This window comes from Cydia fagiglandana, chromosome 27, assembly GCF_963556715.1.
Source record: "Cydia fagiglandana chromosome 27, ilCydFagi1.1, whole genome shotgun sequence".
NCBI classification, from domain to species: Eukaryota; Metazoa; Arthropoda; class Insecta; order Lepidoptera; family Tortricidae; genus Cydia; species Cydia fagiglandana.
The window spans coordinates 7,239,912-7,267,494 of NC_085958.1; the positions used below are offsets into that span (position 1 = coordinate 7,239,912).

At 39.2% G+C, this 27,583-nt stretch overlaps 1 protein-coding gene across 1 annotated transcript in view; it reads right to left on the reverse strand.

Moving 5' to 3' along the window:
• LOC134677910 (TBC1 domain family member 1) overlaps positions 1-27,583 on the reverse strand; it is a 120,979-nt gene that overhangs the window by 40,367 nt on the left and 53,029 nt on the right. The window contains exon 5 of the mRNA XM_063536356.1: positions 18,736-18,838. Within this exon, the coding sequence (XP_063392426.1) occupies positions 18,736-18,838 (103 nt within the window). The remainder of the gene's footprint in view (positions 1-18,735; positions 18,839-27,583) is intronic.

Below are 27,583 nucleotides of genomic sequence, written 5' to 3' on the forward strand. Positions count from 1 at the left end.
CCATAGACCAGTCGAGATAATAATAAATACAAAGCAAAGCCGAAGAAAGATCTGTCATAGTCAGCAACGCATACAAAGCGACTCTGCAGACGCAGTACACACCACAACAGAAAAGTTATTTACAGACATTGATGTTAGAGACTGCGAGACAGTACAGAAAAAATACAATATTATTGAAGAAACACTGAAGAAGGCTATAGAACAATCTACTAAAAGAAAAGAAAATAAAGGCACAAACATATACTCCACCGAAACAAAAAGATTCTTAGAACTGAAGACACAACTGCAGGAAAAAGAAAAGAAAACCAGGGCCGATAAAAACAGAATAAAAGCAGTAAATAAAAGAATAAGAAAACTAACAAAGAGAGACATTGAGAATCAAAAAATGAAAGAAGTAGAAGAGCTACTGGCTTCTAAATGCGCTGTAAAAGGAGCAGAAAGAAAAATGACATTCGGAAAAGAACTAATTTCTAGCATAAAACATAATAGTAAGAAATCTGAAAGTAGGAAAGAGATAGTGGACTCTGCAACAGACTTCTTTAGACAGCTATACTTAAATAAGGAATACGACCCAACAATATATAACAGGAAAACATGCAATGAAGTGGAGCCATTCCTTACGGATGAAATATCGGCAGCAATAAATAAACTAAAAACTGAGAAAGCAATAGGACCAGATGGGATTTGCAGTGAAATTCTAAAATACTCAAGCTATGAACTACATAAAGTCATTACCTACGTGTTCAACGAAATAATAAGGAACGAAATAATACCCGAACAATGGAATATTTCCAACATTACTATCCTACATAAAAAAGGAAACAAAGACGATCTAGACAACTACAGACCTATAAGTATCATATCCTGCATCTATAAACTATTCATGACAGTGATGACCAAAAGAATACAAAATACACTAGAAGAACACCAGCCAGTGGAACAAGCTGGATTTCGGTCAAATTACAGCACAATGGATCACCTACATACGCTTAACCAACTTATAGAGAAAGGCACAGAATACCAAAATAAAGATATATACATTGCGTTTATAGATTTTACAAAGGCCTTTGACTCGATAGACCATAAATTCCTATTCAAAACACTCGAAGAACAGGGCCTAGAGGTAAAGTATGTCAACATACTAAAACGGATATACCAACATAGCAAGGCCAGAATAAAAACAGATAAATATGGTGAGCCATTCAGGTTGCAAAAAGGCGTAAAGCAAGGAGACCCTATCTCTCCGACACTGTTCAACGCATGCCTAGAGGCCATATTTAGAGTACTAGAATGGGAAAACAAAGGTATAAATATAAATGGGAAGTACATAAATAACCTACGGTTTGCGGATGACGTTCTAATTGTGGCCGAAAAACCAAAAATACTGGAGGAAATGATCCTAGAATTTGACACAGCATGCAAGGAAGCAGGCTTAGCAATGAACATGAAAAAATGCAAAATTATTACTAATGGAGATAAAATACCAATAAAGCTTGGAAGAAACAATATGGAATATGCTGAAGATTTCACATACCTGGGACAGATAGTTTCCTTCAAAGACAGACTCGACAAGGAAGTAGACTACAGAATAAGTAGAGCGTGGAAAAAATACTGGTCTCTAAAAGCAATTCTAAAGAGTGACATGTCGATGGCCATTAAGAAAAAAGTATTTGATACTGCTGTCCTACCTACCTTAACTTACGGTGCCCAAACCTGGAGCCCCACCAAGAAACACACACATAAACTGAAGATTTGTCAAAGGGCAATGGAACGGTCCATGCTAAAAATTCAAATTAAAGACAGAATCAGAAATGAAGTTATAAGAGAGAAAACTGGAGTAAAAGATGTAACACAAGCAATAAAAAAGAGTAAATGGGCCTGGGCTGGCCATGTATGTCGCACTACAGATAACCGGTGGACCAAACATGTCACAGAATGGTTACCAATAGACACACCGAGAAAACAGAAAAAACCGAATACTAGATGGAGAGATGAGCTACGAAATTTCGATAGATTCTGGTGGAGAACAGCACAGAATAGGAAGGAATGGGAAAAACTGGGGGAGGCCTTTTCCGCACACGCGGCATGCAAATGAATAAAATAAATTGAAAAACAATAAAAGTTAAAAAATTAATAATTTAATAAGTATAATAACAAAGAAAGTGTAAAAATAACAAAAAACGCATGAAATAAAGGCTATTACTATTACTATTACTAAAGAATCAGATCACAACAAGTCGAGATGTAGTGATTTTAGAGAAGAAGAAGAATGAGGATACAGTCACAGTTTGTATAGAAAACACAGATTCAGTGGGGGAGTTGACAGAGGAATCTGTGGTTAAATTAGAGCCGACTAACCAGTCTAACTCCAGTGAGTCTGAGTCAGAGTACCTTGATGTGGACAATGAAGGTGAACAGCATGAAGAGGAAGGACAGCAGCAGTTTTTAGAAGATAGAACAGATGCTCTGTCACAGTTAAAACAAGAAAATCAACTGTCTTCAGGAGATGCTTCACCGAGAAGAGCAGAGGTCACGGATAGTTTGGCCACAGTCAATGAAGAGAGACAGAAGCGACAGAGGAAGAAACCTGAGCGGTATGGTTTTGCAAATACATGCACCAGCACCTACGTGGGAGAAGATGAGATGACATATGCAGACGCTATCAGTGGACCTGAGAAACAACAGTGGTTGCAGGCGATGGCAGATGAACTGCAGTCTTTCAAAGAAAATGAGGTATGGGAAGTTGTCGATGTAACGGTTTGCTATAAAACCTCGTTTGCGCTAAGCGTTTTGTGCTGGCCGGTTGTAAAAAAAAATTAAAAACATTTTTAAATAGTTTTCTGGAATCTGTCACTTGAAGAAAATTGATGAACATTTACGACAATTTCTTGCAAATAAGATACTAAATATCTCTAAAATAATATAACTTACCTAACTTAATCTATCTAGATCGTGCCTTATTGGTATTATGCTGTGTACATTTCCCCGGATCGGGTAAGTGTTGTGAATATTTCATTTAAGTTACTACTAGGAATAATTTTACGTTGTATTCTTTTATACTGTTAACTAATCTGTTATTTTCTGACTGCTTCATCCGTGAACACTAAAATAATGCTGAAAGGTTAACTTTCCTGATATTTCTTTCCTTGTGGGCCGGATGTAGCAGTCACTGTTGTGTGCATATTCTAATATGACCAATAATACTAGGGATCAAGTCTGGGATTGAAATTGCCTGCACCCTACCTGAAAACCCTCTATTCTGCACTACCCCGGGTTGCGCTATGCGCAAGCTCTGTATCCCGGAAGGTTTCCGTTCCGAGCTGAGGATCCTGAACCACAGCGGGAAGCCATCCTAGTCTACTCTGGACCAACTGGGACTCCTGCGCTGTACCGCGGAGCCATCTACAACGGCCCGCCTACGATGTAGAGCCTCAGGAAAGTGCCTCCTTTTAAGGACTTGTTTCTATATTTCTATCTGTGTCAGCTCAGTTTTACGAACTCACGACCCTAGCTAACTTCCTGTAATTATAAATAATATTAAATATCTTTTCTAAATTAAACTTTCATTTCTAACCTATCTATCTCTACCTACATGTGACGCTAAACGTCACATTAGCGCCCAACGTGCAATAGTCTAAAGTTTACAATGATAAACTGGAACTATAAACGTTACATTGGCGCCCATACTAGGTTTAACTGAGCTGAGCACTACCGAAACAGGTCCTTAGCATTTTATTTTTAGTTTTCACTGATGTTCATGTATATGTAGGTTCATTACTATCATTAGTCATTCTAGTTCCTGTACAGTCATATCTACCTAGTTTAAGTTTGTTTTGAGCAGTTCCTTGGTACGTGGTTATCTTTAGCTGTTTATTTTTGTTTTTTCTTACTATAAAGTAGCTTCGCTTTCCTAACAAATTTGTAAGCCACGTACTACGAAACTAAAACTGTTTTTTCTACCTGTGTAAACCTTTGTAAAACCTGAGTAATCACAACACTCACCTAATTCGTCTGATTTGATCATGGCGTATCCTATTAAATTTCTATCTCTGCAAAAGGCCGAATTAGAATACGAGGTTATTCTAAGGGGTGGTTCAGCTGGCTTAGTACAAGATCTTCGGAGCCAGATTGTAAAATTGAATATACCTCCTGAAGATATTTTAGAATCTCACTTAGAGCCTGCAATTGATCTAAATGGTGTCAAGGATAGCCTTTCTAAGTCTCAAACTATGCTGTCATCTTTAAAAACGAAATTTGACAAAACCGTTTTCTTACGGACGGAAAATCTGCTACATCACATTTACCACAGATTAAGACGCATTTCTAATGTCGGTTCTTCGTTGGTTGATCAGCACAAAGCGCTATGCACTTTATTTAACGACCAATCACAAGAAATGTTAGGTCTGAAGCCTGCTTCTACTTCGGTTGCAAACATTAATACAGGGCCTACCTCTGAACCTGAGACCAAATTGGTTCATTGCGATCGTAATCTGACCTCTGACTTAGCAAAGCTTAAGTACTCTGGAAAAGCCTGCGTTTTTTCCTTCATACAAAGAGTTGAGGAATTCGTAGAAGTTAGGAACATATCAAAAGATCGTATATTGAAGTTTGCGTACGAGATTTTCATTGACGACGCATTACATTGGTTCCGTTGCAATAAAGAAAGTTTTCAAAGTTGGGACGATGTCGTCGCCTTATTAAAAAAAGACTTTAGCCCAAAGAATTATGACTATCGCCTAATTAACGAAATAAAATCACGTACGCAAGGGGAACAAGAAAACATATCTATTTACTTATCTATTATGCATGGTATGTTCGCGCGATTGGTTAAACCGTTGCCTGAGGAAGAAAAGCTCGAAATTATTTTACACAACATCCGACCATGCTATGCAAGCACTCTAGCGGCTTCTCCAGTGATTGAGGATCTAAAAACTCTTAAAAACCTCTGCTCGAACTATGAAGACATTCAGTCACGCATGTCTTTGTTTCATGAACCGCCTAAAGTGACTTCTGAAACACTAGCCCCAGATTTCGCCTACAATAAACATAAAAATAATAACTACACAAATAAAAACTATCAAAATACCAATTCTAATGACAGACAGAGAAATTATTATAATCAAAACAAATACTCTAACTACTCGGGTTCTAATAATTTCAACAAATCTAAATCTACAGAAGAAAAACCTAGTACTACTAATGCTGTACAAGCGAAATCTTACAATTCTGACACCACTCATAAGTACTGCCCGAGGTGTCGCTCTAATACACATTCTCTAAAAGAATGTAGGCAACCACATTTTCCTATTTGTTTTAAATGTGGGAAAAAAGATACTCGCTACCCAGAATGTACAACTTGTAATCCTAAAGTTCCAAAAAACTAAGTTTGGTGGATTGCAGTGCACATGAAGTTGACAGTAAATCTAGAAAAAACTTTAATGATGCAGATTGGAAATCTTGGCTTAACTTTATTTCGAAATTTTTTTCTTGCTATTCTGTCACTTCAATCCACGCTTCTCAAACTAAATCTGAAAATATTCATAGTAGACCTTATGTTTCTGTTCAAATCAACGGACATATTGTTAACGCTTTGTTAGATACTGGTAGCGGCTATTCAATTTTAGGTAAAAACTATCATAAAGTTTTCTTGGATGCTGGTTTTGTGCTAAATAGTTCTGAAACTCTTGATTTATTTGGTGCTGGTAGGCATGCGCTAAATAATATTGGTATGATGAATTTGCTTGTCACGTTCTTAGGTCAATCTCATGTCTTACAACTGTACGTTGTTCCTGAAATTCAGAATTCTGTGATACTAGGCATGGATTTTTGGAGAGTTTTTAAATTATTTCCTAAAAATCTAGACTCTGTAATTTTATCTGAAGATGTTGACTCATTAGAAACACTAACTATTGATCAACCTACTCACTTACGTGATTATGATCATCTCTCTCATGAACAAAAAGTTACGGCTGATCACATAACTGCACAGTTCCGTGAGATTTCTTACGAGGAACGTGGTTTAGGCCGGACTTCTCTAATTACACATAGTATAGACACAGGGGATGCTGTTCCTATTCGTCAGCGATACTATAGAATGTCTCCCGAGAAACAGAAAATACTTGTTACTCAACTTGACGAAATGCTAGAGGAAAACGTAGTAGAACCTTGTGAAAGTCCTTGGTCGTCTCCTGTTTTGCTAACGCCTAAAAAGAACGGCGAACTTAGATTTTGTTTAGATAGCCGTAAACTAAACTCTGTGACTGTCAAAGACGCTTACAGCCTTCCTTATATTTCGGAGATTATAGACAATTTGCGCGACGCGAAATATCTTTCTAGCCTCGATTTATCAAAAAGCTTTTGGCAAATTGCTATAAAGGAAGAAGATCGTTGTAAAACCGCCTTTTATATACCTTCTCGTGGAACTTTCCAGTTTATTTCTATGCCTTTTGGGCTTACTAACGCTCCGGCAACTCAACAAAGATTGGTTGATATGTTATTTTATGGTCCAGAATTCGAGCATAAAGTTTTTGTGTACATTGATGACATTATCATTGTTTCGCCAACCTTTGAGCAACATATCTCTCTACTAGTTCGTGTCCTAGAAAAGCTCAAAATGGCAAATCTAACTATTAACTATAAAAAATGCCAATTTTTTAGGAATAAACTGAAATATTTAGGTTACGTGGTTGACTGTAATGGACTTCAGCCAGATCCTGAAAAAGTTGAGGCAATTATTAACTATCCTACGCCTACCAATCGGAAAGAGGTTCGTCGATTCATTGGAACTGCATCGTGGTATCGTCGTTTTATTCCAAATTTTAGCTCTATAGCTTCGCCTCTTAATAAATTAACCTCTCAAGCTAAAAACTCACCTCCATTCAAATGGTCTACCGATGCTGAAAATGCCTTTCGCATGTTAAAAGAAGCTTTAGTGTCTTCTCCCGTGTTATCGTGTCCTGACTATTCTCAATCTTTCCAAGTACACACGGATGCGAGTGATTACGGAGTTGGTGCCGTTCTGACTCAGGTCATCAATAATGAGGAGAAAGTGATAGCTTACATGAGTAAGTCTCTTTCTAGCAAGGAGCGTAACTACAGTGCTACTGAGAGAGAGGCTCTCGCAGTTCTAACAGCTATTGAACACTGGAGGTGTTACTTAGAAAACGGTAAGAAGTTCATCGTGTATACCGATCATTCATCTCTTAAGTGGTTTTTAAATCTGAATAATCCCACTGGTCGTTTAGCTCGTTGGGGAGTTCGCATGTCGTCGTTCAATTTCGAGATTAGGCATCGTCGCGGCTCAGAAAACGTAGTTCCTGACAGTCTTTCTCGCTCTGTCCCTATTGCTGCTATTAATCAAACTCCAACGAACAGTGCTATGTTTTACACTACAAATGACCCATGGTACCTAAACGTTTACACTGGTTGTCAAAATACTCCCACCTCATTTCTAAACTACAGAGTGGCCGATGGTAAATTGTTCAGGTACAAAAAGAGTCTAAATCCTTTAACTAGAGAGTTTGAGTGGAAAGAAGTCATTCCTCTTGAGTTCAGATCTGAGATTATTGATAAAAATCACTCTGAACCTACTGCCGGTCATTTTGGCATTTATAAAACTCACAAACGTCTTTCTTTAAATTACTTTTGGCCAGACATGCATCGTGATGTGTCTGAATTTGTTTCAAATTGCGATACGTGTTGTTCTCAAAAACATGCTACACATGCTACTCTTGGCTTTATGGGCCGTCCTAAAGATTGCTCACGTCCATTTCAAATGTTGAGTATGGATCTAATTGGTCCTCTACCGCCTTCGAGAAATCAGAACACTTTTATATTTGTAGTTACCTGCTGTTTCTCGAAATATTGTCTATTATTCCCTATTCGTCGTGCTACCTCCGAGATAATAGCTAAGTTACTCGAGGAGAAGGTTTTTCTTGTTCATGGTATACCCAGTACGGTTCTTATGGACAATGGAAAGCAGTTCACTAGTAATATTTTAAAGAAGCTGTTTAGGGATTATGATGTTCCTAATGTCAGATTCACACCTAAATATACGCCGCAAGTAAATACTGTTGAACGTTACAACAAAGTTGTGATGACGGCTGTGTCATCATATATTGAAAATGATCACAGATTATGGGACTGTCACCTACCTAAAATTCAATTTGCCATGAATACATCCGTTAACGAGGTAACTAAATACAGTCCTGCATTTTTAGTCTTTGGTCGGGAATTAGTCACTTCTGGCTTACATTATGTCAACTCAGAGCTCATTGATGACATAATTTTTACACCTAGGGATGATTATGCTGAAAATTTAGGCAATTTACGTAAAATTTTTGATAAGGTGCAGTCTTGTTTAATTAACGCTCATTCTAGAAATAGTATACACTATAACTTACGCCGGAAAGATTTTGACTTTAAAGTTGGTGATGTTATCTGGAAAAAGACTTTCTATCTGAGCGACAAAAGCAATAGATTTTCTAAGAAACTAGCACCAAAGTTTGTGCCATGTAAAGTTGTTACTAAAAAATCTAATTTAGTTTATGAACTTGAAGACATGCAGGGTAATAATTTAGGTGACTGGCATGTCAAAGATTTTAAAATCACGAACTATAATAAGTCTTAAAATTAATTCCTTCCGTTATTGCTATCTCTACGTCTATATTCTAATTCTGTAAAACAACCCTCATGAAACTTATACTAACTAAACCGCTATGATATTCTTTATATTTTCTAGTTACTTAGGTACAAATTAATTTTTTATTAACCCCTACCGGTTAACGAACTTCTACAAAGTTCGAAAAATTAATTTGCCATTAACCCCTACCGGTTAATGAGCTGTTTGCCTATTATATTAGAATATAAAACTTCTACAAAGTTTTATGATAAAGAATAGTATGCGTGAATAACTTGGATACTGAGGTTTAGAGTTAGACGAATTTAACATCTATTAATAGTTATATGAGAGTATTTTATACTAGCATAAGTAAAATACTCAGTCTGTATGGACGCAAAAACACTTTTGTGTAGTGTTTGTTGCTTGTTTGTCTGCGTGTTGCATGTATGAAGAGGTATTTTGTGAGTGAAGCCTGATTGATAACTTATATTTCTATTAAGTAAAATAGAGACTTAGCAGCGGATTTTCTTAGCAAAAATCCTAACCTAAAAAGGGGGGTATGTAACGGTTTGCTATAAAACCTCGTTTGCGCTAAGCGTTTTGTGCTGGCCGGTTGTAAAAAAAAATTAAAAACATTTTTAAATAGTTTTCTGGAATCTGTCACTTGAAGAAAATTGATGAACATTTACGACAATTTCTTGCAAATAAGATACTAAATATCTCTAAAATAATATAACTTACCTAACTTAATCTATCTAGATCGTGCCTTATTGGTATTATGCTGTGTACATTTCCCCGGATCGGGTAAGTGTTGTGAATATTTCATTTAAGTTACTACTAGGAATAATTTTACGTTGTATTCTTTTATACTGTTAACTAATCTGTTATTTTCTGACTGCTTCATCCGTGAACACTAAAATAATGCTGAAAGGTTAACTTTCCTGATATTTCTTTCCTTGTGGGCCGGATGTAGCAGTCACTGTTGTGTGCATATTCTAATATGACCAATAATACTAGGGATCAAGTCTGGGATTGAAATTGCCTGCACCCTACCTGAAAACCCTCTATTCTGCACTACCCCGGGTTGCGCTATGCGCAAGCTCTGTATCCCGGAAGGTTTCCGTTCCGAGCTGAGGATCCTGAACCACAGCGGGAAGCCATCCTAGTCTACTCTGGACCAACTGGGACTCCTGCGCTGTACCGCGGAGCCATCTACAACGGCCCGCCTACGATGTAGAGCCTCAGGAAAGTGCCTCCTTTTAAGGACTTGTTTCTATATTTCTATCTGTGTCAGCTCAGTTTTACGAACTCACGACCCTAGCTAACTTCCTGTAATTATAAATAATATTAAATATCTTTTCTAAATTAAACTTTCATTTCTAACCTATCTATCTCTACCTACATGTGACGTGAAACGTCACATCGATGCTCCAGATAACGCGAGTGTAGTGCAGTGTAAGTGGGTCTTAAAAAAGAAACGTGATTGTGACAATAGAGTGAGATATCGTGCGCGGCTAGTAGCTAAAGGTTTTACACAAAAGCTTGGTGTGGACTATCAAGAAACCTTTTCTCCCGTTATTAGGCACTCAACTTTGCGGTTACTATTTGCTTTGAGTGTACAGTTAGAAATGGATATCACTCATTTGGATGTCACAACAGCCTTTCTTAATGGTCACCTTAAATAAAGCATTTTTATGCATTTGCCAGAAGGTTTTCCTGTCACTGACTCAAATAAAGTGTTAAAATTAAAAAAGGCTGTTTATGGCTTAAAGCAGTCATCACTCGCTTGGTATAAAAAAGTTAATGAAACTTTGTGTAACTTAGGATATACTAAGAGTAAACTTGAGCCTTGTGTGTTTATAAAAAATCATAACAATAATTTGAAAACTATTGTTGGTGTTTATGTTGATGATTTTTTGATATTTTCAAATCATAGTACAGAAAAAGATAATCTTGTACAGGCATTGAGTCAAAAGTTTAAATTAAAGAATTTAGGTCAAGTAAAACAATACTTTAGGTCAAGTAAGCGGTTCAGGTTCCGGTTCTCGTTAAGTAAAGATGGCTTCTTGTGCTCTCCGAAGAAATAATCAATAAACCAGTGCAAAATACATCATTTTTAGTGGACAGTGTAAAAAAACTATAGACTAAAACACGACTCATCCGATTAAATAAAAAGTTCAGTGCATCACGATAAAATCACAGCATAAAACGAGTGTAAAAACCATCAGTGAACATAACCTAAAAAATCGAGCGACATAAACGACGTTTAGCCGACAAGACAGCCAACGTAACAACAAGAGAATAGTGTTGTCATCACAAAAATAAAGAAACGCCAGCGACCCACGTCAGTGACATATGACCAAGAAGGACAACCTACATGAAAAAAATACGTTCCGTTCTTCACAACATACGTTCGGAAACTGTCACATAGTATCATGGAAGACCAAATAATCAATGCATTATGGGAAAAAATGCAAAAAGAATTCAAAAAACAAACTGATTCCATTAACACAACAGTCCAAAACACAATCTCTTCTACAATAGATGAAAAATTGTTGCCTTTGACACTGGAGACAGAGAAACTTAAAGCAGAAAATGTAAAATTAAAACAAAAAATACAAAACCTTGAGGTTGATTCTAGAAAAACTAATGTGATCATTCACGGCGCGCAAGAAACAGAAAACAACAATACTGAGCTTATGAGAATAGTTCTGGAAACTTTAAATAGCTTCAACAAGAAATATAATGGTGCGGAATGGGACCGATGGGAGATCAGTCGAGCGGAAAGATTGGGGAAGAAGACAGAAAAGAAGATCAGACCAATAAAAATCACTCTTACACTGGAATGGCGAAAACTAGAACTACTTAAGAACAAAAAATTTCACCCAGAAAATATTAAAATAACAGAAGATTTTCCTAAAGAAGTTCTCGAAGAAAGGAAAGCTCTCATACCAAAACTCATAGAGGCAAGAGAATCAGGGAAGTACGCCATAATAAAATATAACAAGCTCATTGTAAAGGAAAACAACCATACAAAGCAAGATAAAAGGAAAAGAGTTCCTTCTTCCCCCCCTAGTACACCTCCAAACAGCTTTGGCCCAGCCGGACCTCAAGAACGAATCAAGCAGCCAGCTAAACAATCAAAAACTACCCCTTTTGACGCTATGGCAAACAGAAAGATCCCACGAGAAGAAGCGCAGCCACAAAACCTGTAAAGACACATATCGGAAACCGGAAGACACAACACACAAAGGAAAAATTATTAACCAGACAAAGAAAATCCACAATAAACCCCCAAACCGGCTGGTCCCCGTGGGGGTTAGGACCAATCCCTTCCAGCTCCTATAAGAGATAGCTCCAACACTGAAACAATAAGAAATAGCTCCAACACTGAAACATTAAAAAATAAAAATAAAAATAAAATAAAAAATGAAACAAATAGAACTGAAAAGCAGAAGAATTAAGAACAAAAACAAAAGTGGAAGACGCTAATAGAAAGGAATGGAAACAGCTGGGAGAGGCCTATGTGTCACAAGACACGCCGACCACTAATGCGGACAATCAAATATGCTAGTTTATAAGTTAACTTGTTTTTATATATAATACCGTTTTAGTTTTTGGCAATAAAGGCTTTTATGATTTATGATTTATGAAAACAATACTTAGGCATGAGAATTAATTTAAATCAGGACAAAAATGTCATTACTATAGATCAGGAGAATTATATAGAGATGTTGTTGAAAAAGTTTGATATGGAAGATTGCAACCCTGTCGAGACTCCTATAGAATGTAAATTGAATGTTGAAAAAACAAATTGTATAGAAAAACTGCCATATCAGAAACTTATAGGTAGCTTGATGTATTTATCAGTATTAACTCGGCCTGATATTTCTTATGCTACTAGTTACTTAAGTCAATTTAATAATTGTTATTCATATGTTCATTGGAACTATGCTAAAAGAATTTTAAGATATTTATTGAAAACAAAAGACTATTGTTTGAAATATTCCAAAGGAAAAGCAGAACTGGTAGGTTTTGTAGATGCAGATTGGGCGAGCGACGCCATAGACAGACGGTCATACACAGGTTTTTGTTTTATGAAGTCTGGTTCTGCTATTTCTTGGGAGAGCAAAAAGCAAAGGACTGTTGCTTTGAGCTCGTGTGAGAGTGAGTACATGGCTTTATCAGAAGCTTGCCGTGAAGCCATTTACTTGCAAAACCTTGAAGTGGAACTGTTGGGTTTTAGTAATAAAATTGTAGTATACAATGACAGTCAGAGTGCATTGAAGCTGGCAAATAATCATCAGTCACATAAGCGTTCTAAGCATATTGATGTTAGATATAATTTCATTAGAGAAGTGATTAATAATGATATTGTGGAAACAAAGTATTTGCCAACCGCTAACATGCCCGCTGACCTGTTAACAAAAGGTTTACCGGAGGTGAAGCACTACAGATTTATGAAAACACTTGGTGTGGTTAAAAAATGATTTTATTAATGTTTATTGTTAGTAAATCATTTTACATAATTTAGTTTCACATTTATTAACTTGTGTTTTTTTTTGTAGAAATACTGTTATAATAAAATAAAAATAGTTTCACCGGTTTACACCTGTTAAATATTAGTTTATTTGTTATTTTGATATAGTGGGGGTGTTGTTACTTATATCAAAATAAGCTTAAAATAGGGTTACTAGCGCCATCTAGTTAAGAATATGTGCAACGTGTTTCTATGTCTGATCTTTGAATAAATCCCGTCCCGTTACTTGTCAACCGTCATCCGTGCGTTTCATTACTTTCTTTAGATAATTAAGTACCTATGTAAACGTAGGTTAGCGCATTTATTGATATTACTAAGACTTCGCTGTCCGTCCGTCCGTCCGTCCGTCTGTCCGTCTGTCTGTCACCAGGCTGTATCTCACGAACCGTGATAGCTAGACAGTTGAAATTTTCACAGATGATGTATTTCTGTTGCCGCTATAACAACAAATACTAAAAACAGAATAAAATAAAGATTTAAGTGGGGCTCCCATACAGCAAACGTGATTTTTGACCAAAGTTAAGCAACGTCGGGAGTGGTCAGTACTTGGATGGGTGACCGTTTTTTTTTTGCATTATGGTACGGAACCCTTCGTGCGCGAGCCCGACTCACACTTGCCCGGTTTATTTATGATGTAGGAGACAAACAAGCAGACGAATCGTCAGACTGATGGTAAGGAATTACCGTAGATGGCACTACTAATACATCGCATCGCACCAATAGGTACATTAGTGCGAGCAAGATGGACTGAGATCGAGTTTACGCAGTCGCTAACTTTAGGTAAACGTGACGTCTCAACTCATGGTAGTCGAGTTACAGCTACTGTATGTGATTGTCACTTTTTCTGTTGGCTTCATCATCATCATATCAGCCAAAGGACGTCCACTGCTGGACATAGGGCTCCCCCAAAGATTGCCCCAATGACCGGTCTTACGCCACCCGCATCCAGCGGACTCCCGCGACCAAGTCGTCAGTGCACCTTGTGGGGGGTCTACCCCTTCCGGTACGTATGTGGTCGCCACTCGAGAACCTTTCCGCCCCAATGGCCACCTCCCCAGCAAACATTTTTGGTCGATATTCCGAAAAAGGCACCTATTTTAGGTCGCAAAATTTAGGAGACCAAAATGAGGCACGTCGAATCGACGTCGTGGGCACGTCGAGTCGACATAAATGGGGAAAAAACGCACGTGCCGGCGACGTATTTATTGACGGCAAATTAGTGATTACAACCATTAGGTCAACACTAGGTCATGTTTCCGACGTGGATTCGACGTCGCCACGACGTGCCGCGTAGTTAAAATGTACTAATTTGGTAATCTTTACCACCTTTAGACGTGATGGCGACATATTTTTATCCATATAATTACTCTGCGAGGCAATATTTAGATGAGACGCGATGAAGAGAAAAAGAGACAAACATTACGCTTATATGTATATTCTTTTCACTCAGAAACAAAATGTCTAACAAGAAAACAACTTTAAGTTGTGCAATGATAATGTCGGCCACTAAGTCATGTAAAATAATTTAGGCCGATTACGCTGATGAAGAACGATGAAATCTAGTGCACAGAAAATTTTTTCGTGCAGTATGTTAGGTTTACATACAAAACTATCGATGGGCTTTTGAAATATTTAAGTTTTCAACATTTTATAAAATCAAAATGCATATATTTGCTTGTAATTGAGTGTTGTAATTGAATATTTGTGTGTGTGAGTGTATTGACTTGATCAAAAATATTGTTTTATTTTGAATATTAGCACAATGAAGTACTGTGCGATGGCACCATTCAAGATATAACAACTTAAATTATGCAATTTCATATTTAGCATCTCGTTATAATGAAAGAAAATGGCGGCACAACCTTATAGTATTGATAGTACTTTACAAGTGATTTTAACTATATGGTCGCAATTTGGTACTCTGCCCAAGTGGCTCCCCGCGCCATCCAGCCTGACGCCCCCAGCCAGCCCGACCGCGCCACTACATGTCCACAGGGCTCGCACCCGTCTGGAGACAGCCTCAGGAGCCTCAGCACACTTAAGACTTCAGTACGGGTGCTCCGTCACATACCCCGGGGAGCGAGAAATCTAGCCGCCGAAAAACTATGCAACATTATTAATAAGTGCATTGAGACCAATGAAACTACCGATTGGTGCGCGCTACTTACTTTTGCATACACGGCACTAAGAGCACCTGATGTCGAGGCACCGGGCAATCTCACATCTAAAGTGAAGTACAACTTAACTGACGCCGGATATTTGTCTACTTCGCTTGAAAACGCAAGTGCCGCGGAAGTTTCCCCCCGTATGCCCTCTATACTAAAGACAATAGAATATAAAGTCTTTGAAGGTGATGTGAGGGGCGCCGCTCGCGTTTTAATGTCAGACGACTCTATAGCACCTCCGGGCCCGGAGACTCTTGCCTCCCTACAGACAAAACACCCGCCTCCGTCCCGCCCTTTAATTTTCCCTCGTGAGCCAGATAGGACTACTCAAGCCTTGACCGTTAACGTAGAGGAAGTGGTTCAAGCGCTAGGGACTTTTCATAATGGGTCAGCCGCGGGATTGGACGGAATTCGACCAGCTCATTTAAAAGAGTTGACGTCGAGCTCGGCTGGCGATAACGGGCAACGGTTGCTCGAGTGTCTCGTTAAACTCTGTAATTTTTTACTCAGCGGACAATTAAACCTCGAAGTTTGTCCGTATTTGTATGGAGCCTCTCTGTGCGCTTTAACTAAAAAAGAGGGGGGCGTACGGCCAATTGCCGTGGGAAGCACTTTTAGGCGTTTAGTAGCAAAGCTTGGGTGTCGTGCGGTAAGGGAACGGATGGCTAGGTATCTCCAGCCACATCAGTTAGGCTTTGGTACACAAAGAGGATGTGAAGCCGCTATCCATGCCACTCGCACATTTGTAACAAACCCAGCAAACACAGACTGCGTTGTCATCAAGTTAGACGTTAAAAATGCGTTCAATTCTGTGGAGAGAGACGTCCTCTTGAGCGAAATAGAACAACATTCACCGTCTCTATATCCTTTTCTGTACCAAGTTTATCATTCCCCTTCTAACCTATTCTACAACGACTCTTTGATCCTTTCCCAGGTGGGTGCGCAACAGGGAGATCCACTCGGACCGCTCACCTTCAGCCTCGCCATTCATAAAATAATACCGCTTTTAAAATCACCCCTTAATACATGGTATTTGGACGACGGGACCTTGGGAGGGAGACCTGATACCGTAAAGCAAGACTTGGATTTTCTTCTTCCCCGTCTTAAGGAAATGGGTTTGGAGGTGAACGCGACAAAGTGTGAATTTTTCTGTTGCAGCCCCACTTCTTCTTCTTCCTTGTATTCTTTTCAGACTCTGCTTCCTGGTCTCAAAGAACTTTCACGTACCACGTTTTACCTTCTGGGCTGTCCAATATTCCCAGACGCCATCCCGGATGCAATAGAGACCAGGAGACGGCTCCTTCAGCGCGCCCGAGAGCGCCTCAATAATATAGGTACCCACGTCGCCCTTGTTCTGCTTAGAATGTGTTTCGCGGTTCCAAAAATAACGTACCTTTTAAGAACCACCCCGACGTGGTTGTGTCCTGATGAGGTGTCTTCTTTTGACGACACCTTAAAGGATACAGCAGAAACCATTTTAAATGTGTCCCTTTCTGATGACCAGTGGACCCAAGCTTCTCTGCCTGTACGTCATGGTGGCCTGGGTTTACGGCGCGCAGGGGACGTAGGCCTGCCAGCCTTTCTAGCGTCAGCGCATGGGGTCATTGACCTTGTCTCTAAAATGTTACATTCCCATGGAGACAGGGCTACAATTCCCTTTGTTAGCGATGCGCTGGCAATATGGTCAGCTCGTTACCCAACTGCGACTGTGCCTGAGGCTCCGCAATTGCAGAGAGCCTGGGATGATACGGGTGCCAGAAACACACTTGCCCGTCTCTTGACTGCTGCTACGGGTGTGGATTTGGCAAGACTCCGGTCGGTGTCAAAGGTAGAAGCGGGAGCGTGGTTACAGGCTTTGCCTTCCCCTCATCTGGGAACACTTCTCGACAGTGACTCAATGCGTGTGGCTGTAGCTCTCCGCCTGGGCTGCGATGTTTGTATACCTCACAAATGCATCTGCGGCTCCACGGTGGAAGCTAATGGCCATCACGCTTTGAGTTGCTGTCGCTGTTCAGGGAGATTTCCCAGACACCACGCGCTTAACGACATCGTCCGGAGGGCCCTAATATCCGCGAACATACCGTGTGTTCTGGAACCACCTGGCCTCTGTCGCACCGATGGCAAACGGCCGGACGGGTTAACTTTGGTGCCCTGGCAGAAAGGAAAGTGCCTACTATGGGACGCGACGTGCGTCAGCACTTTCGCCGCCTCGCACCTAAACCGGACGGTGCAGACAGCAGGCGCTGCGGCAGAGCTGGCAGCGTTAAGAAAGCGCATAAAATACTCCGACCTTGAGGCGAATTATTATTTTGTGCCACTCGCCTTCGAGGTAACGGGGTGTTGGGGGTCTGACGCCATAGCTTTTATAAGGGAGGTGGGAGGTAGAATCAGGGAGAGGACCTCTGACGCTCGCGCGGGTTCGTACCTGGTGCAAAGGTTGGCCATCGCTATCCAACGTGGTAACGCGGCAAGTATAATGGGCACCTTTGCACCCGGTACAGCCCGCGGAGGCCTTTTAGATTAGAATATTTTAATATTTAGATATATTTAAGTTACTTTTGTATGATTATTTATGTACCCTGTATATTCTTAATAAAATTGGTTTTCTTTTACTTTATTTTAAGTAACATTTACCTAAAATTAGTAGCTAAATCGACATAAAATCGACGACCTAAAGGTCTCCGTATAATAAATAAATACGTCGCAAATACACCTAAAATGTCTTATTAGTACATTTGACCTATTGGTCAGACTTTGCAGTTAATTTTACCTAATATTTCGATTTATTTTCAACCATTAAGTCCCTGACTTCATGGTCCCCGTATAAGAAATAATTACGTCGCATATACACCTAAAATGCCTTATTAGTACATTTGACCTATTGGTCAGGGTTCGAAGTTAATTTTACCTAATATTTCGACAGATTTTCAACCATTAAGTCCCTGACTTCATGGTCTCCGTATAAGAAATAATTACGTCGCATATACAACTAAAAGGCCTTATTAGTATATTTGACCTATTGGTCAGGCTACGAAGTTAATTTTACCTAGTAATTCGACTTATTTTCAACCATTAAGTCCGGGACTTCATAGTCCCCGTATAAGTAATAATTACGTCGCAAATACACCTAAAATACCTTATTAGTAGATTTGACCTATTGGTCAGGGTTTAAGGTTAATTTTACCTAATATTTCGCCTTATTTTCAACCCCTAAGTCCCTGACTTCATGGTGTATTTATGAAGTGAAATTTACGTTTTATTATTCCTATATTTTGACTTGGAAGTAAAAGTGTACAATACGTAGAATAATTGGTGACTTAGGACGTAATTTTCACTTAAATTGGTAAAATCTTCTTCGAGCCTAGGAAAAAATACTTAAAATGTTTGCTGGGTCACCTCTGCTGGCTTACCTCAAAGAAATGTGAGTCTGAAGGCGAAAGGTCGGCGCAGAGCGACGTGAGAGCGGACGCGTTGCTGACACTCCTTACCAGGGGAGGTGCAGGCTCTCCGGCTCTGGAATAAACAAAATGTTGAATGTAGTAATGTTTAGTTTTCATAGTTGCCCAATTTCACAGTAGATGTCGCTGTTTTATCGCCTACTTCGCGCTGTCAGGCGTGGCTCACTCCGCGATTTCGTCGCTTTGCAACAGGTAGCTAAAAGTACATCCGTTCCACATCAATTTTGGTGGCTAGCCATAAGCCGCGCGTGGCGCTGTCGCCACCTTGTGGCCATACCTGTCCTGATCGTAACAGACGCGTTTTGTTAGTGAGTGAGTCTTCTGTACCTATTACTATTATTTATTCTGTGGTAATGTTTAGTTTTTATAGTTGCTCAATTTCACAATAGATGTCGCTGTTCTATCGGCTACTTCGCGCTGTTATGATTTTTCCACAGCCCCTTATATCCTCTAGCCGCCCATACGTCAAAACTTGCCAAGCAAAATGAAATTTTATTTTGTCAACACAAAGTTCAAATTAGAATGGAACAGGAAACCTTTTTATAGGTCTCTGGGCGGCTAGAGGATATAGTAAATTTGATTAGGGTAATGAGAAATAAGTAGGGCCGGATTTTTCCGGCCGACTCAGAAGTTGTCAAGTGAAGTGTTTCATTACAAAAGGTAGGAAGTGTAGTGCAGTTAAGTCAGTGAAAACAAAATCTAATGTTAGTTTTTAGGGTTCCGTACACAAAGGGTATAACGGGACCCTATTACTAAGACTCCACTGTCCGTCTGTCTGTCTGTCACCAGGCTGTATCTCATGAACCGTGATAGACAGTTGAAATTTTCGCAGATGATGTATTTCTATTGCCGCTATAACAACAAATACTAAAAAATACAGAACCCTCGGTGGGCGAGTCCGACGTACTGTAAATTACCTTTACAAATATTGCTTGTTTTAAAAGTATACTTTGTTTATAGACACGCGCACGCGCCGGTCCAAAGTCGCGGTTGGCAATCGGCCAATGTCAGTGTAGACTTAAAATAGAGTGTTCGGAACCAGCTGACAGTTTCTACATGCCTACATGGCTATGAGTTCAACACTCTGGAACTGATCTACAATCTTTTGGAAAAAGTTTTTATCAAAAAAACATCAGCTTTAAACGGGACCCTATTACTAAAGTCTCCGCTCCGCTGTCCGTCCGTCTGTCTGTCTGTCTGTCTGTCTGTCTCTCTGTCTGTCTGTCTGTATGTCTGTCTGTCTGTCCGTCTATCTGTCTGTCACCAGGCTGTAACTCGTGAACCGTGATACCTAAACAGTTGAAATTTTCACAGATGATGCTCGCACTTGGACGCTTTTTAATGTAATAAGTAGAATAAGCCACTACTAAAAAAATACTATAAAATAGTACCTATTTTATTTTAGCTACATAGCCACATCTGTAAAAGTAACGTAAAGATGGCGTGCAATAAGGTAAACAGTTCTGTTCAAGGTCGAATTTAATGCATCCCAAGTGGGAACCGGTAACCGTCCGTAGCCAAATATAATTAGGAACAGAGCCGACAATAGAGTAGGTAGCCCTAATTTCATGACCTAACGGGTAAGACCGTCTATTAGAAGCTCTTTTGTCGCTTTTACACATAGGTACTTCACTTACAGATTATATTTTAGAAGGTCGGTAGAACAGGAGCGAAGGTTTTCCTTTCTTATTTATTTATTCGTATGGCATTTACAGAGTCGCTAATTATCAATTACAATATTTACAATACGATATCTAAATTCTTCACCCATTGGGCAGCGTGTGCATTAGGCGAGTGAAGGTCTAGGGCCTCTCCGACATATTTCCGTTTCGGGCAGCTATGTATAATGTGGTGTATAGTCTGTACTGGGGCCCCGCAGTCACATGCTGGTGAGTCTCGCCAACCACACTTAAACAGGTAGTCCGCACAGCGTCCATGTTCGGTACGGAGTCTGTTTAGTTGGCACCATTCCTTCCTAGATGCTGAAAAGCCATACGGCTTTTTGGTAGGATCGTAGGCATTTAGGCTGGGGTTTGGCAGGTTTTCCTTTCTGACTGTGTCTGACAAAAGTAGGTAAGTATACAAATACGAAAGTTCTTACCCTAAGATTTACGTGATACAATTTGTGTGGTTGTTTTAAAGATACCACGTAAATGTCATTCCTTTTTTAATTCCTATTCAACCCTGTAGGTCCAACATTAAACGCGACTTCAAGTATGGAGTCTAATGGACTCGCACGCGACAACGCAACTTATGCTAGACCGCCTGTTGACCGTAGTTATAGTTTGCCAGGGACTGTCTCATTTCAATTCAAACATAGACAGAGAAAATCATACCGTCTCTGTCTTACGCTCGTACTAGCACCCAAAAGAAAGGGATACGTTTAGTTTTTCGTGCTTATTTACAGACAAACATGGTTTGCCAGACTATAATAACCAAATTTTCAACCTGCTAGTCATAGTCTAATAAAACATGGTCTCCTCTTCCCAGAGTGACACAAGCGTACGTCACAATAACATTGCCACTTTATATAAGCCTATCGCATATTATCATACAGTGCTGTCGCATGATGACGTAGACTTGTGTCAGTCACGTGACCGCGAAAAGACGGGAAGAGAGTACCAGGCGGAGTATGGAGTATATTATTGTCCTCTAGCCGCCCATACGTCAAACCTTGCCAAGCAAAAGTAAATTTTATTTTGTCAACACAAAGTTCTGTTGTAGTTTGTAACCTTCTTTGTGTAGACAAACGTTAAGTCTTCTATTTTTGATATATTTTAAAATATTTTAAAATTGCTTAGTTACCTTACTTCGAATAAAACACTCGTGTCATAAACATCTCTTTCTTACGTTATTTTACAAATACCTAATTTTTACAACACGTTATCAGCACGAATGCTATAATTTATAACGCAAAGTTTAGAGTAAAGTGTATTTTCGTAAAATATTGAGTTGTAGTGTTTGTGTGATTGGAAATAGTACAAATTGTAAATATGTCACACGAATCGGGAGATGCTTCGAGTGTTTCTAATTCCCGTTCAGATTCTATTCCATCGTTTTGCCTGAGGAGCAAAGATGGATACCCTGCGTGGAAATTTAAGATGCGCAATTACCTATTGCACGAGGATCTGTGGGAGACAATCGGTGGCTACCCTGAAGGAGACACGACCCCTGCCTCTACAAAGGTACGAAAAGATTCGAAAGCCCTGGCAAAGATATGTTTGACAGTAGATGGTGCGGCAATCATTCATGTTAGATGTGCGAAAACCGCAGCCGAAGCATGGAAATCTTTGCAGAAAGCTTTTGAGGACAAGGGAATGGGACGAAGACTTACTTTAGAGCGAAAATTGTACAGGTTGAGTCTGTCGGACTTTTCGAATATGGAACTGTACATTAACGCAGTTATGTCAACCGCACAGGACCTGGCGGATATAGATGTAGTCTTAGAGGATAAGTCTATTGCTGCGATACTTTTGGGAGGTCTCACTCCAAAATACGAACCTCTCATTATGGCATTAGAAAACTGTAATGTTGATGTGACTACAGACTTAGTTAAGACAAAACTGCTAAATGAAATGTCCAAGGATGCGGCTACATCATTAGAATCGGTTTTTCATGCGAAAAGGAAGCCGAAGTCAAAGAAGAAGGATCTGGTTTGTTACGAGTGCAAAATGCCTGGACATAAGCGTCCAGACTGTCCGATGAGAGGCAAGAAGGAGAAAGCCAATGAGGTGAATCTGTTGCTCATGCCTCGCCCTGTGGTGGACTGTACGTTTTAGACGGTGCTGTCAATGTTCCCGAGAATGTGGCAGATAATTATATGACACAGGATGTGCACTCTGACTGTCAGGATAGTTATCAACTTTGGCATAAGAGGCTAGGACATTTGTGTCGCATAGGCATGAACCAATTGAAGAATCACAAGGTAGGCGTAAAGTATTCAGTAGTAGATAAAAATAGTTGCATCGCTTGCGTGGAAGGTAAACAAGCGAGGAAACCTTTCAAGAAGATAGCGTTTAATAGGGCTACTTCCCCGTTAGAACTGATCCATATGGATCTCATGGGACCGGTGTCTACAACCTCTTTTCAAGGAAATAGGTACATGCTAACGATAGTAGACGATTATACGCGAAAGGTGTTTGCTTATTTCATTTCTTCCAAAACAGAGGTAAAAAATAAATTCTGTCTATTTCAAACTTTTGTTGAAAATCAATTAGACAAGAAAATAAAAGCGGTTAGGACTGACGGAGGTAAGGAGTTCGTTAATAAAGAGTTTGTAGATTATCTTGCTTCGAAAGGTATCGAGCATCAAACGACGACGCCTTACAGTCCTCAACAGGTTGGAGTCGCGGAGCGCACACATCGTTCGGTTACAGAGAAGGCGCGGACATTGCTAGCTGAAAGCTCACTGTCGAAAGCATTCTGGGAAGACGCATTCCAAGTTGCCGTGTACCTAAAGAATAGGTCTCCTCATCGAGCCTTAGGTGGACAAATTCTTTATGACAGGTGGTATGGTCGTAAAGGTGATCTTAGTCACCTGAAAGTGTTCGGATGTAGAGCACTTGTCCATATACCCTCGTGTCATAGAAGGAAATTAGATGTCAAGGCACAGGAAGCGATTTTCGTAGGTTACTCAGAAAATCCAGGTACTTATATATTTAGGGATCCTGCTAACCCACGAAAAATGTATATGTCCAGAGATGCAACCTTTTTTGAGAATTGTTTTACAGAGCTGAAGCAGAGATCACCAGAACCTGAGGTACAGTCAGACTCTATTTTATTGTTCGAAGATAAAAGAGAGACCGAGTCTGAAAACTGTCAAGATTGTCAATTTTATGACTGTGACGAGAGCAACGACCCTGTACCACCGCCTTCGCCAACAAATCTAGAAAGTGCCGAAGATTTAGTATCTATGGAAGAGCGAGAGCCCTTCAGTGAACCACGGCTACCTAGTGCGGATGAAGAGCCAGCAAGTGTGGAAGAGGAATCTCATACTGAGCCAAGATACCCCTCAAGAGATAGGAAACCACCAGATTTCCTAACTTACAACGTGTCTACGGCTGATTCTCGAGAACCTACAACATATCTTGAAGCTACTCAAGCCGATGATGCAGATAAGTGGAGGCATGCTATGGCTGATGAGTATAGTTCATTGAAAAAACTCCACACATGGGACCTAGTAGATAAGCCTAATAAAAAGGTGATACCATGTAAATGGGTTTACAAAATTAAAAAGGACGCGTACGGTAATATAACCAAGTATAAAGCGAGACTCGTCGTGAAAGGCTTTCATCAAGTGGAGGGAGTAGACTACGATGAGACGTTTGCACCTGTGATTCGCCATTCTTCCGTCCGCACTTTATTTGCTTTAGCTGCAGAGATGGGGTTAAAAATGAAGCACTTGGATGTCGATACCGCGTTCCTAAACGGAGATTTAGAAGAAGAAGTTTTCATGGAGCAACCACTTGGTTTCATCGAAAAGGGCAAAGAAAACAAGGTTTGTTTGCTGAAGAAATCCCTTTACGGCCTTAAACAGGCACCGCGAGCATGGAACAAAAAGTTAAATGAAACGCTTTTGAAAATAGGTTTTAAAGGAACTCCTTCCGAGCCTTGCGTATATACGAAACTTTTTGGTAAGGAACTCGTGATATTGGGTATTTTTGTCGATGACATAATTGTCTTCTTTAAATCTGATTCGACGTTTGACACTGTCAAAACGAATTTGTCGAAATATTTTTCTTTGAAAGATCTCGGAATATTAAAATGTTATTTAGGTTTACAAATTGAATGCGATTCCGAGTGTGTTAAATTAAATCAGCGGAGTTACATTCTTTCCATACTGGAAAAATTTAACATGCAGGATTGTAAGACTGTGGATACTCCTCTAGTTAAAAAGAATATGGAAAGAAAAACTGATGGTCAAGAAGGTGAGTCTTATCCGTATCAAAACTTAATAGGATGCCTCATGTATCTTACGGTAAACTCACGACCCGATATCGCTTACGCTACGAGCTATTTAAGCCAGTTTAATACGTGTTTTACTAAGGAACACTGGAATGCTGCGAAAAGGGTTCTGCAGTACCTGAAGGGTACTTTAAATTACTCCTTGGTTTACAGGAAGAGTGGAGAACCTTTAAAAGGTTTTAGTGACGCGGACTGGGCAAATTGTCCGATTGACAGAAGGTCGTACACTGGATACACTTTCAAGTTAAGTGGAGGTCCAGTATCCTGGGAGTCCAAGAAACAGCCTACAGTGGCTTTATCTTCAGCTGAATCGGAATATATGGCACTAGCGTCTGCCACGAAGGAAGCATGCTACTTACGACGGTTTATCTATGAGATAACAGGTAAATTGCATATAGTTAATTTAGCTTCTGACAGTCAGAGTGCCATCAACCTCGTTCGAAATCCTGTACACCACAACAGGACTAAGCATATAGATACCAGATTTCACTTTATTAGGGAAAAGGTGTCTAATAATGTTGTTAAATTAGAATATATTAAAAGTAGTGATATGCCTGCTGATGTACTAACGAAGCCACTAGGACCTATAGTACATAAACGGTGTATACTTAACTTAGGATTGGAGACTTAAGTTTTTTTGTTTGTTTGTGTTTGTCTGGCACAAAGAATATAATACTCACTAGGAGAAGAACGGTAACTCCATACAAAAAAATGTCCCCAACCGTTTATACGTTTATACTACTGGCGCCCTCGATGTGTACCAATGGAACTAAAGTTGACAACCGGTTTAGCCTGGCGGGTATTGGTATTATAGGTATATAGTAATTATGTTGATAAACATATTTGTTATCTTCATATCACGAAATATATGAAAGATGCAAATATTACCCCTTGTTTGTGGTATTATCTATTGATTTAAATAAAAGGCATATTTATGTTTATAGCATTGTATCATGTTTTACATATAGAAATATACACTGAAAATTAAACCCTGACAACTTAATAAAAATAGACATTAATAAAGCGCATTCACAAAGTTTTCAGTATTATACAAATAACATTAGGCAGGCCTACCTATTACACTTTACACACAGATACACTACACTTACACGGCATTTTACACAGATTTCTAACTTGTATTCATTCATACATTTCTTCACGGTTAATTAATACGCTTTCCAGATGCGTTATGACTCGGTTCCTTCTGAACCCACTAAAGCTGTATAAATTTCACTCTGGCTGCTTCAACAGCCGTTGCTCCGCATTTAGCACATTTTCTATGTGCATTGCTGTAATCTATGTAGGTACAGACTTACAGTCTTAAGTGGTTGTACCGCTACGTTGTATTTATTATTTAAATATTTAATAAATAAAATTTTCGTTATGAACTTTAACCACAGCAGTTGGACAGAGTCATTGACAAATATATTTTTTTATTATGGTGAGTAGACGTACCTACCCTCCATATATTTTATGAATATTGATAAAGACAGTTGGAAGCAAATATTCATTATAAAACTTAATCGCGTGTAATTAAGTTTTAAGCGTTTTAAGTCCCGTTTTATGATTAATTATGTATAAAATTCGTGATAATTTAAATCAGAGTTGGGAGCAATGTTGCTGTAGAAAAATGTTTTTATTTTTATTACTCGCAACTTTTTCTCGGAGGCCAACGCACACATAGAAGCTTTGTCGCACACATGCGCAATTATTTGGGGACATAACTTTCTTAGGAAGTGAACAGGCCTTGGTCTGGCACAACTTCGATTAAGGGCGGCTGTTGTAGTTTGTAACCTTCTTTGTGTAGACAAACGTTAAGTCTTCTATTTTTGATATAAAGCTTGAACACGCCAAAACGTGGGCACACATTTTTGCTTATACATTTTGGAAAGGGTGGTTAAATTTTATTACTTTACTTAAATTAAAATCGCTATAGTATGAGGAATATATGATACCACAATAGTTGTCAATTGTATGATTCGTTTTCATGATAACGAGCTTTAAACAATAACTGAGCGAAATCACTTTGCACCAATAGAATTGGAAAAGTCGATTAGGCTAAAGAACCTTGTGAAAATGTTAATATATCGAGGATCGATTAGTTTTTGTGTTTTTGAAATGTTGCGGAGACGTCAATGAATGGAAAGACAACCAGAAAGCAGAATAACACGAGATACAAATGAGAAAAAAAAAGAAACTAGGAAAATACAGCGTTCTTACATAAAGACCGAAACCAAATTTTTCTTATGTTGCAAAAAACGTACAAATATCTCAAATTTATGTACAAAAAGAGAAGTCAAGTTAAATTAAGAGCTAGCAAGAGCTTATCTGCTCCCAAAATAGTGGTGCTAAATGAAATTTGTATGCAAAATGTAGGATATTAAAACGTTTGATCATTTTTAACGTATTTGAGCGTGTTAGGTGTTAGACGATGGTTCTATAGAAATACATACTTCAAGCAATACACAAAATAAAAAGTTTGACTTGTATGAGTTGCTAATACATTCCCGAAGATTGCAAGATAAAAATAATGCTAAGTATCCCCATTATTTATTGGTTGAGCCAGCTACTTGTGATTGCATCAAGCGACGCCGTTAATTGATTCGCATAAGGGACATTGACTATAGAAATGTATGCAAGAAACATTTGCGAAAATGACCTAAACCTATTTTAAAGAAGCCACAGCTCACAGTTACTATTTTGGTAGCATTCATCGTGTTGTCATTACACTATAACAGTGACGAAGGGGTATTAACATGATGGACATGCTGACAATGCCAAAAGGGTACTTTTGGCGGATGGTAATAAATGAAGGCGGATGGCAATGGACTGGGCC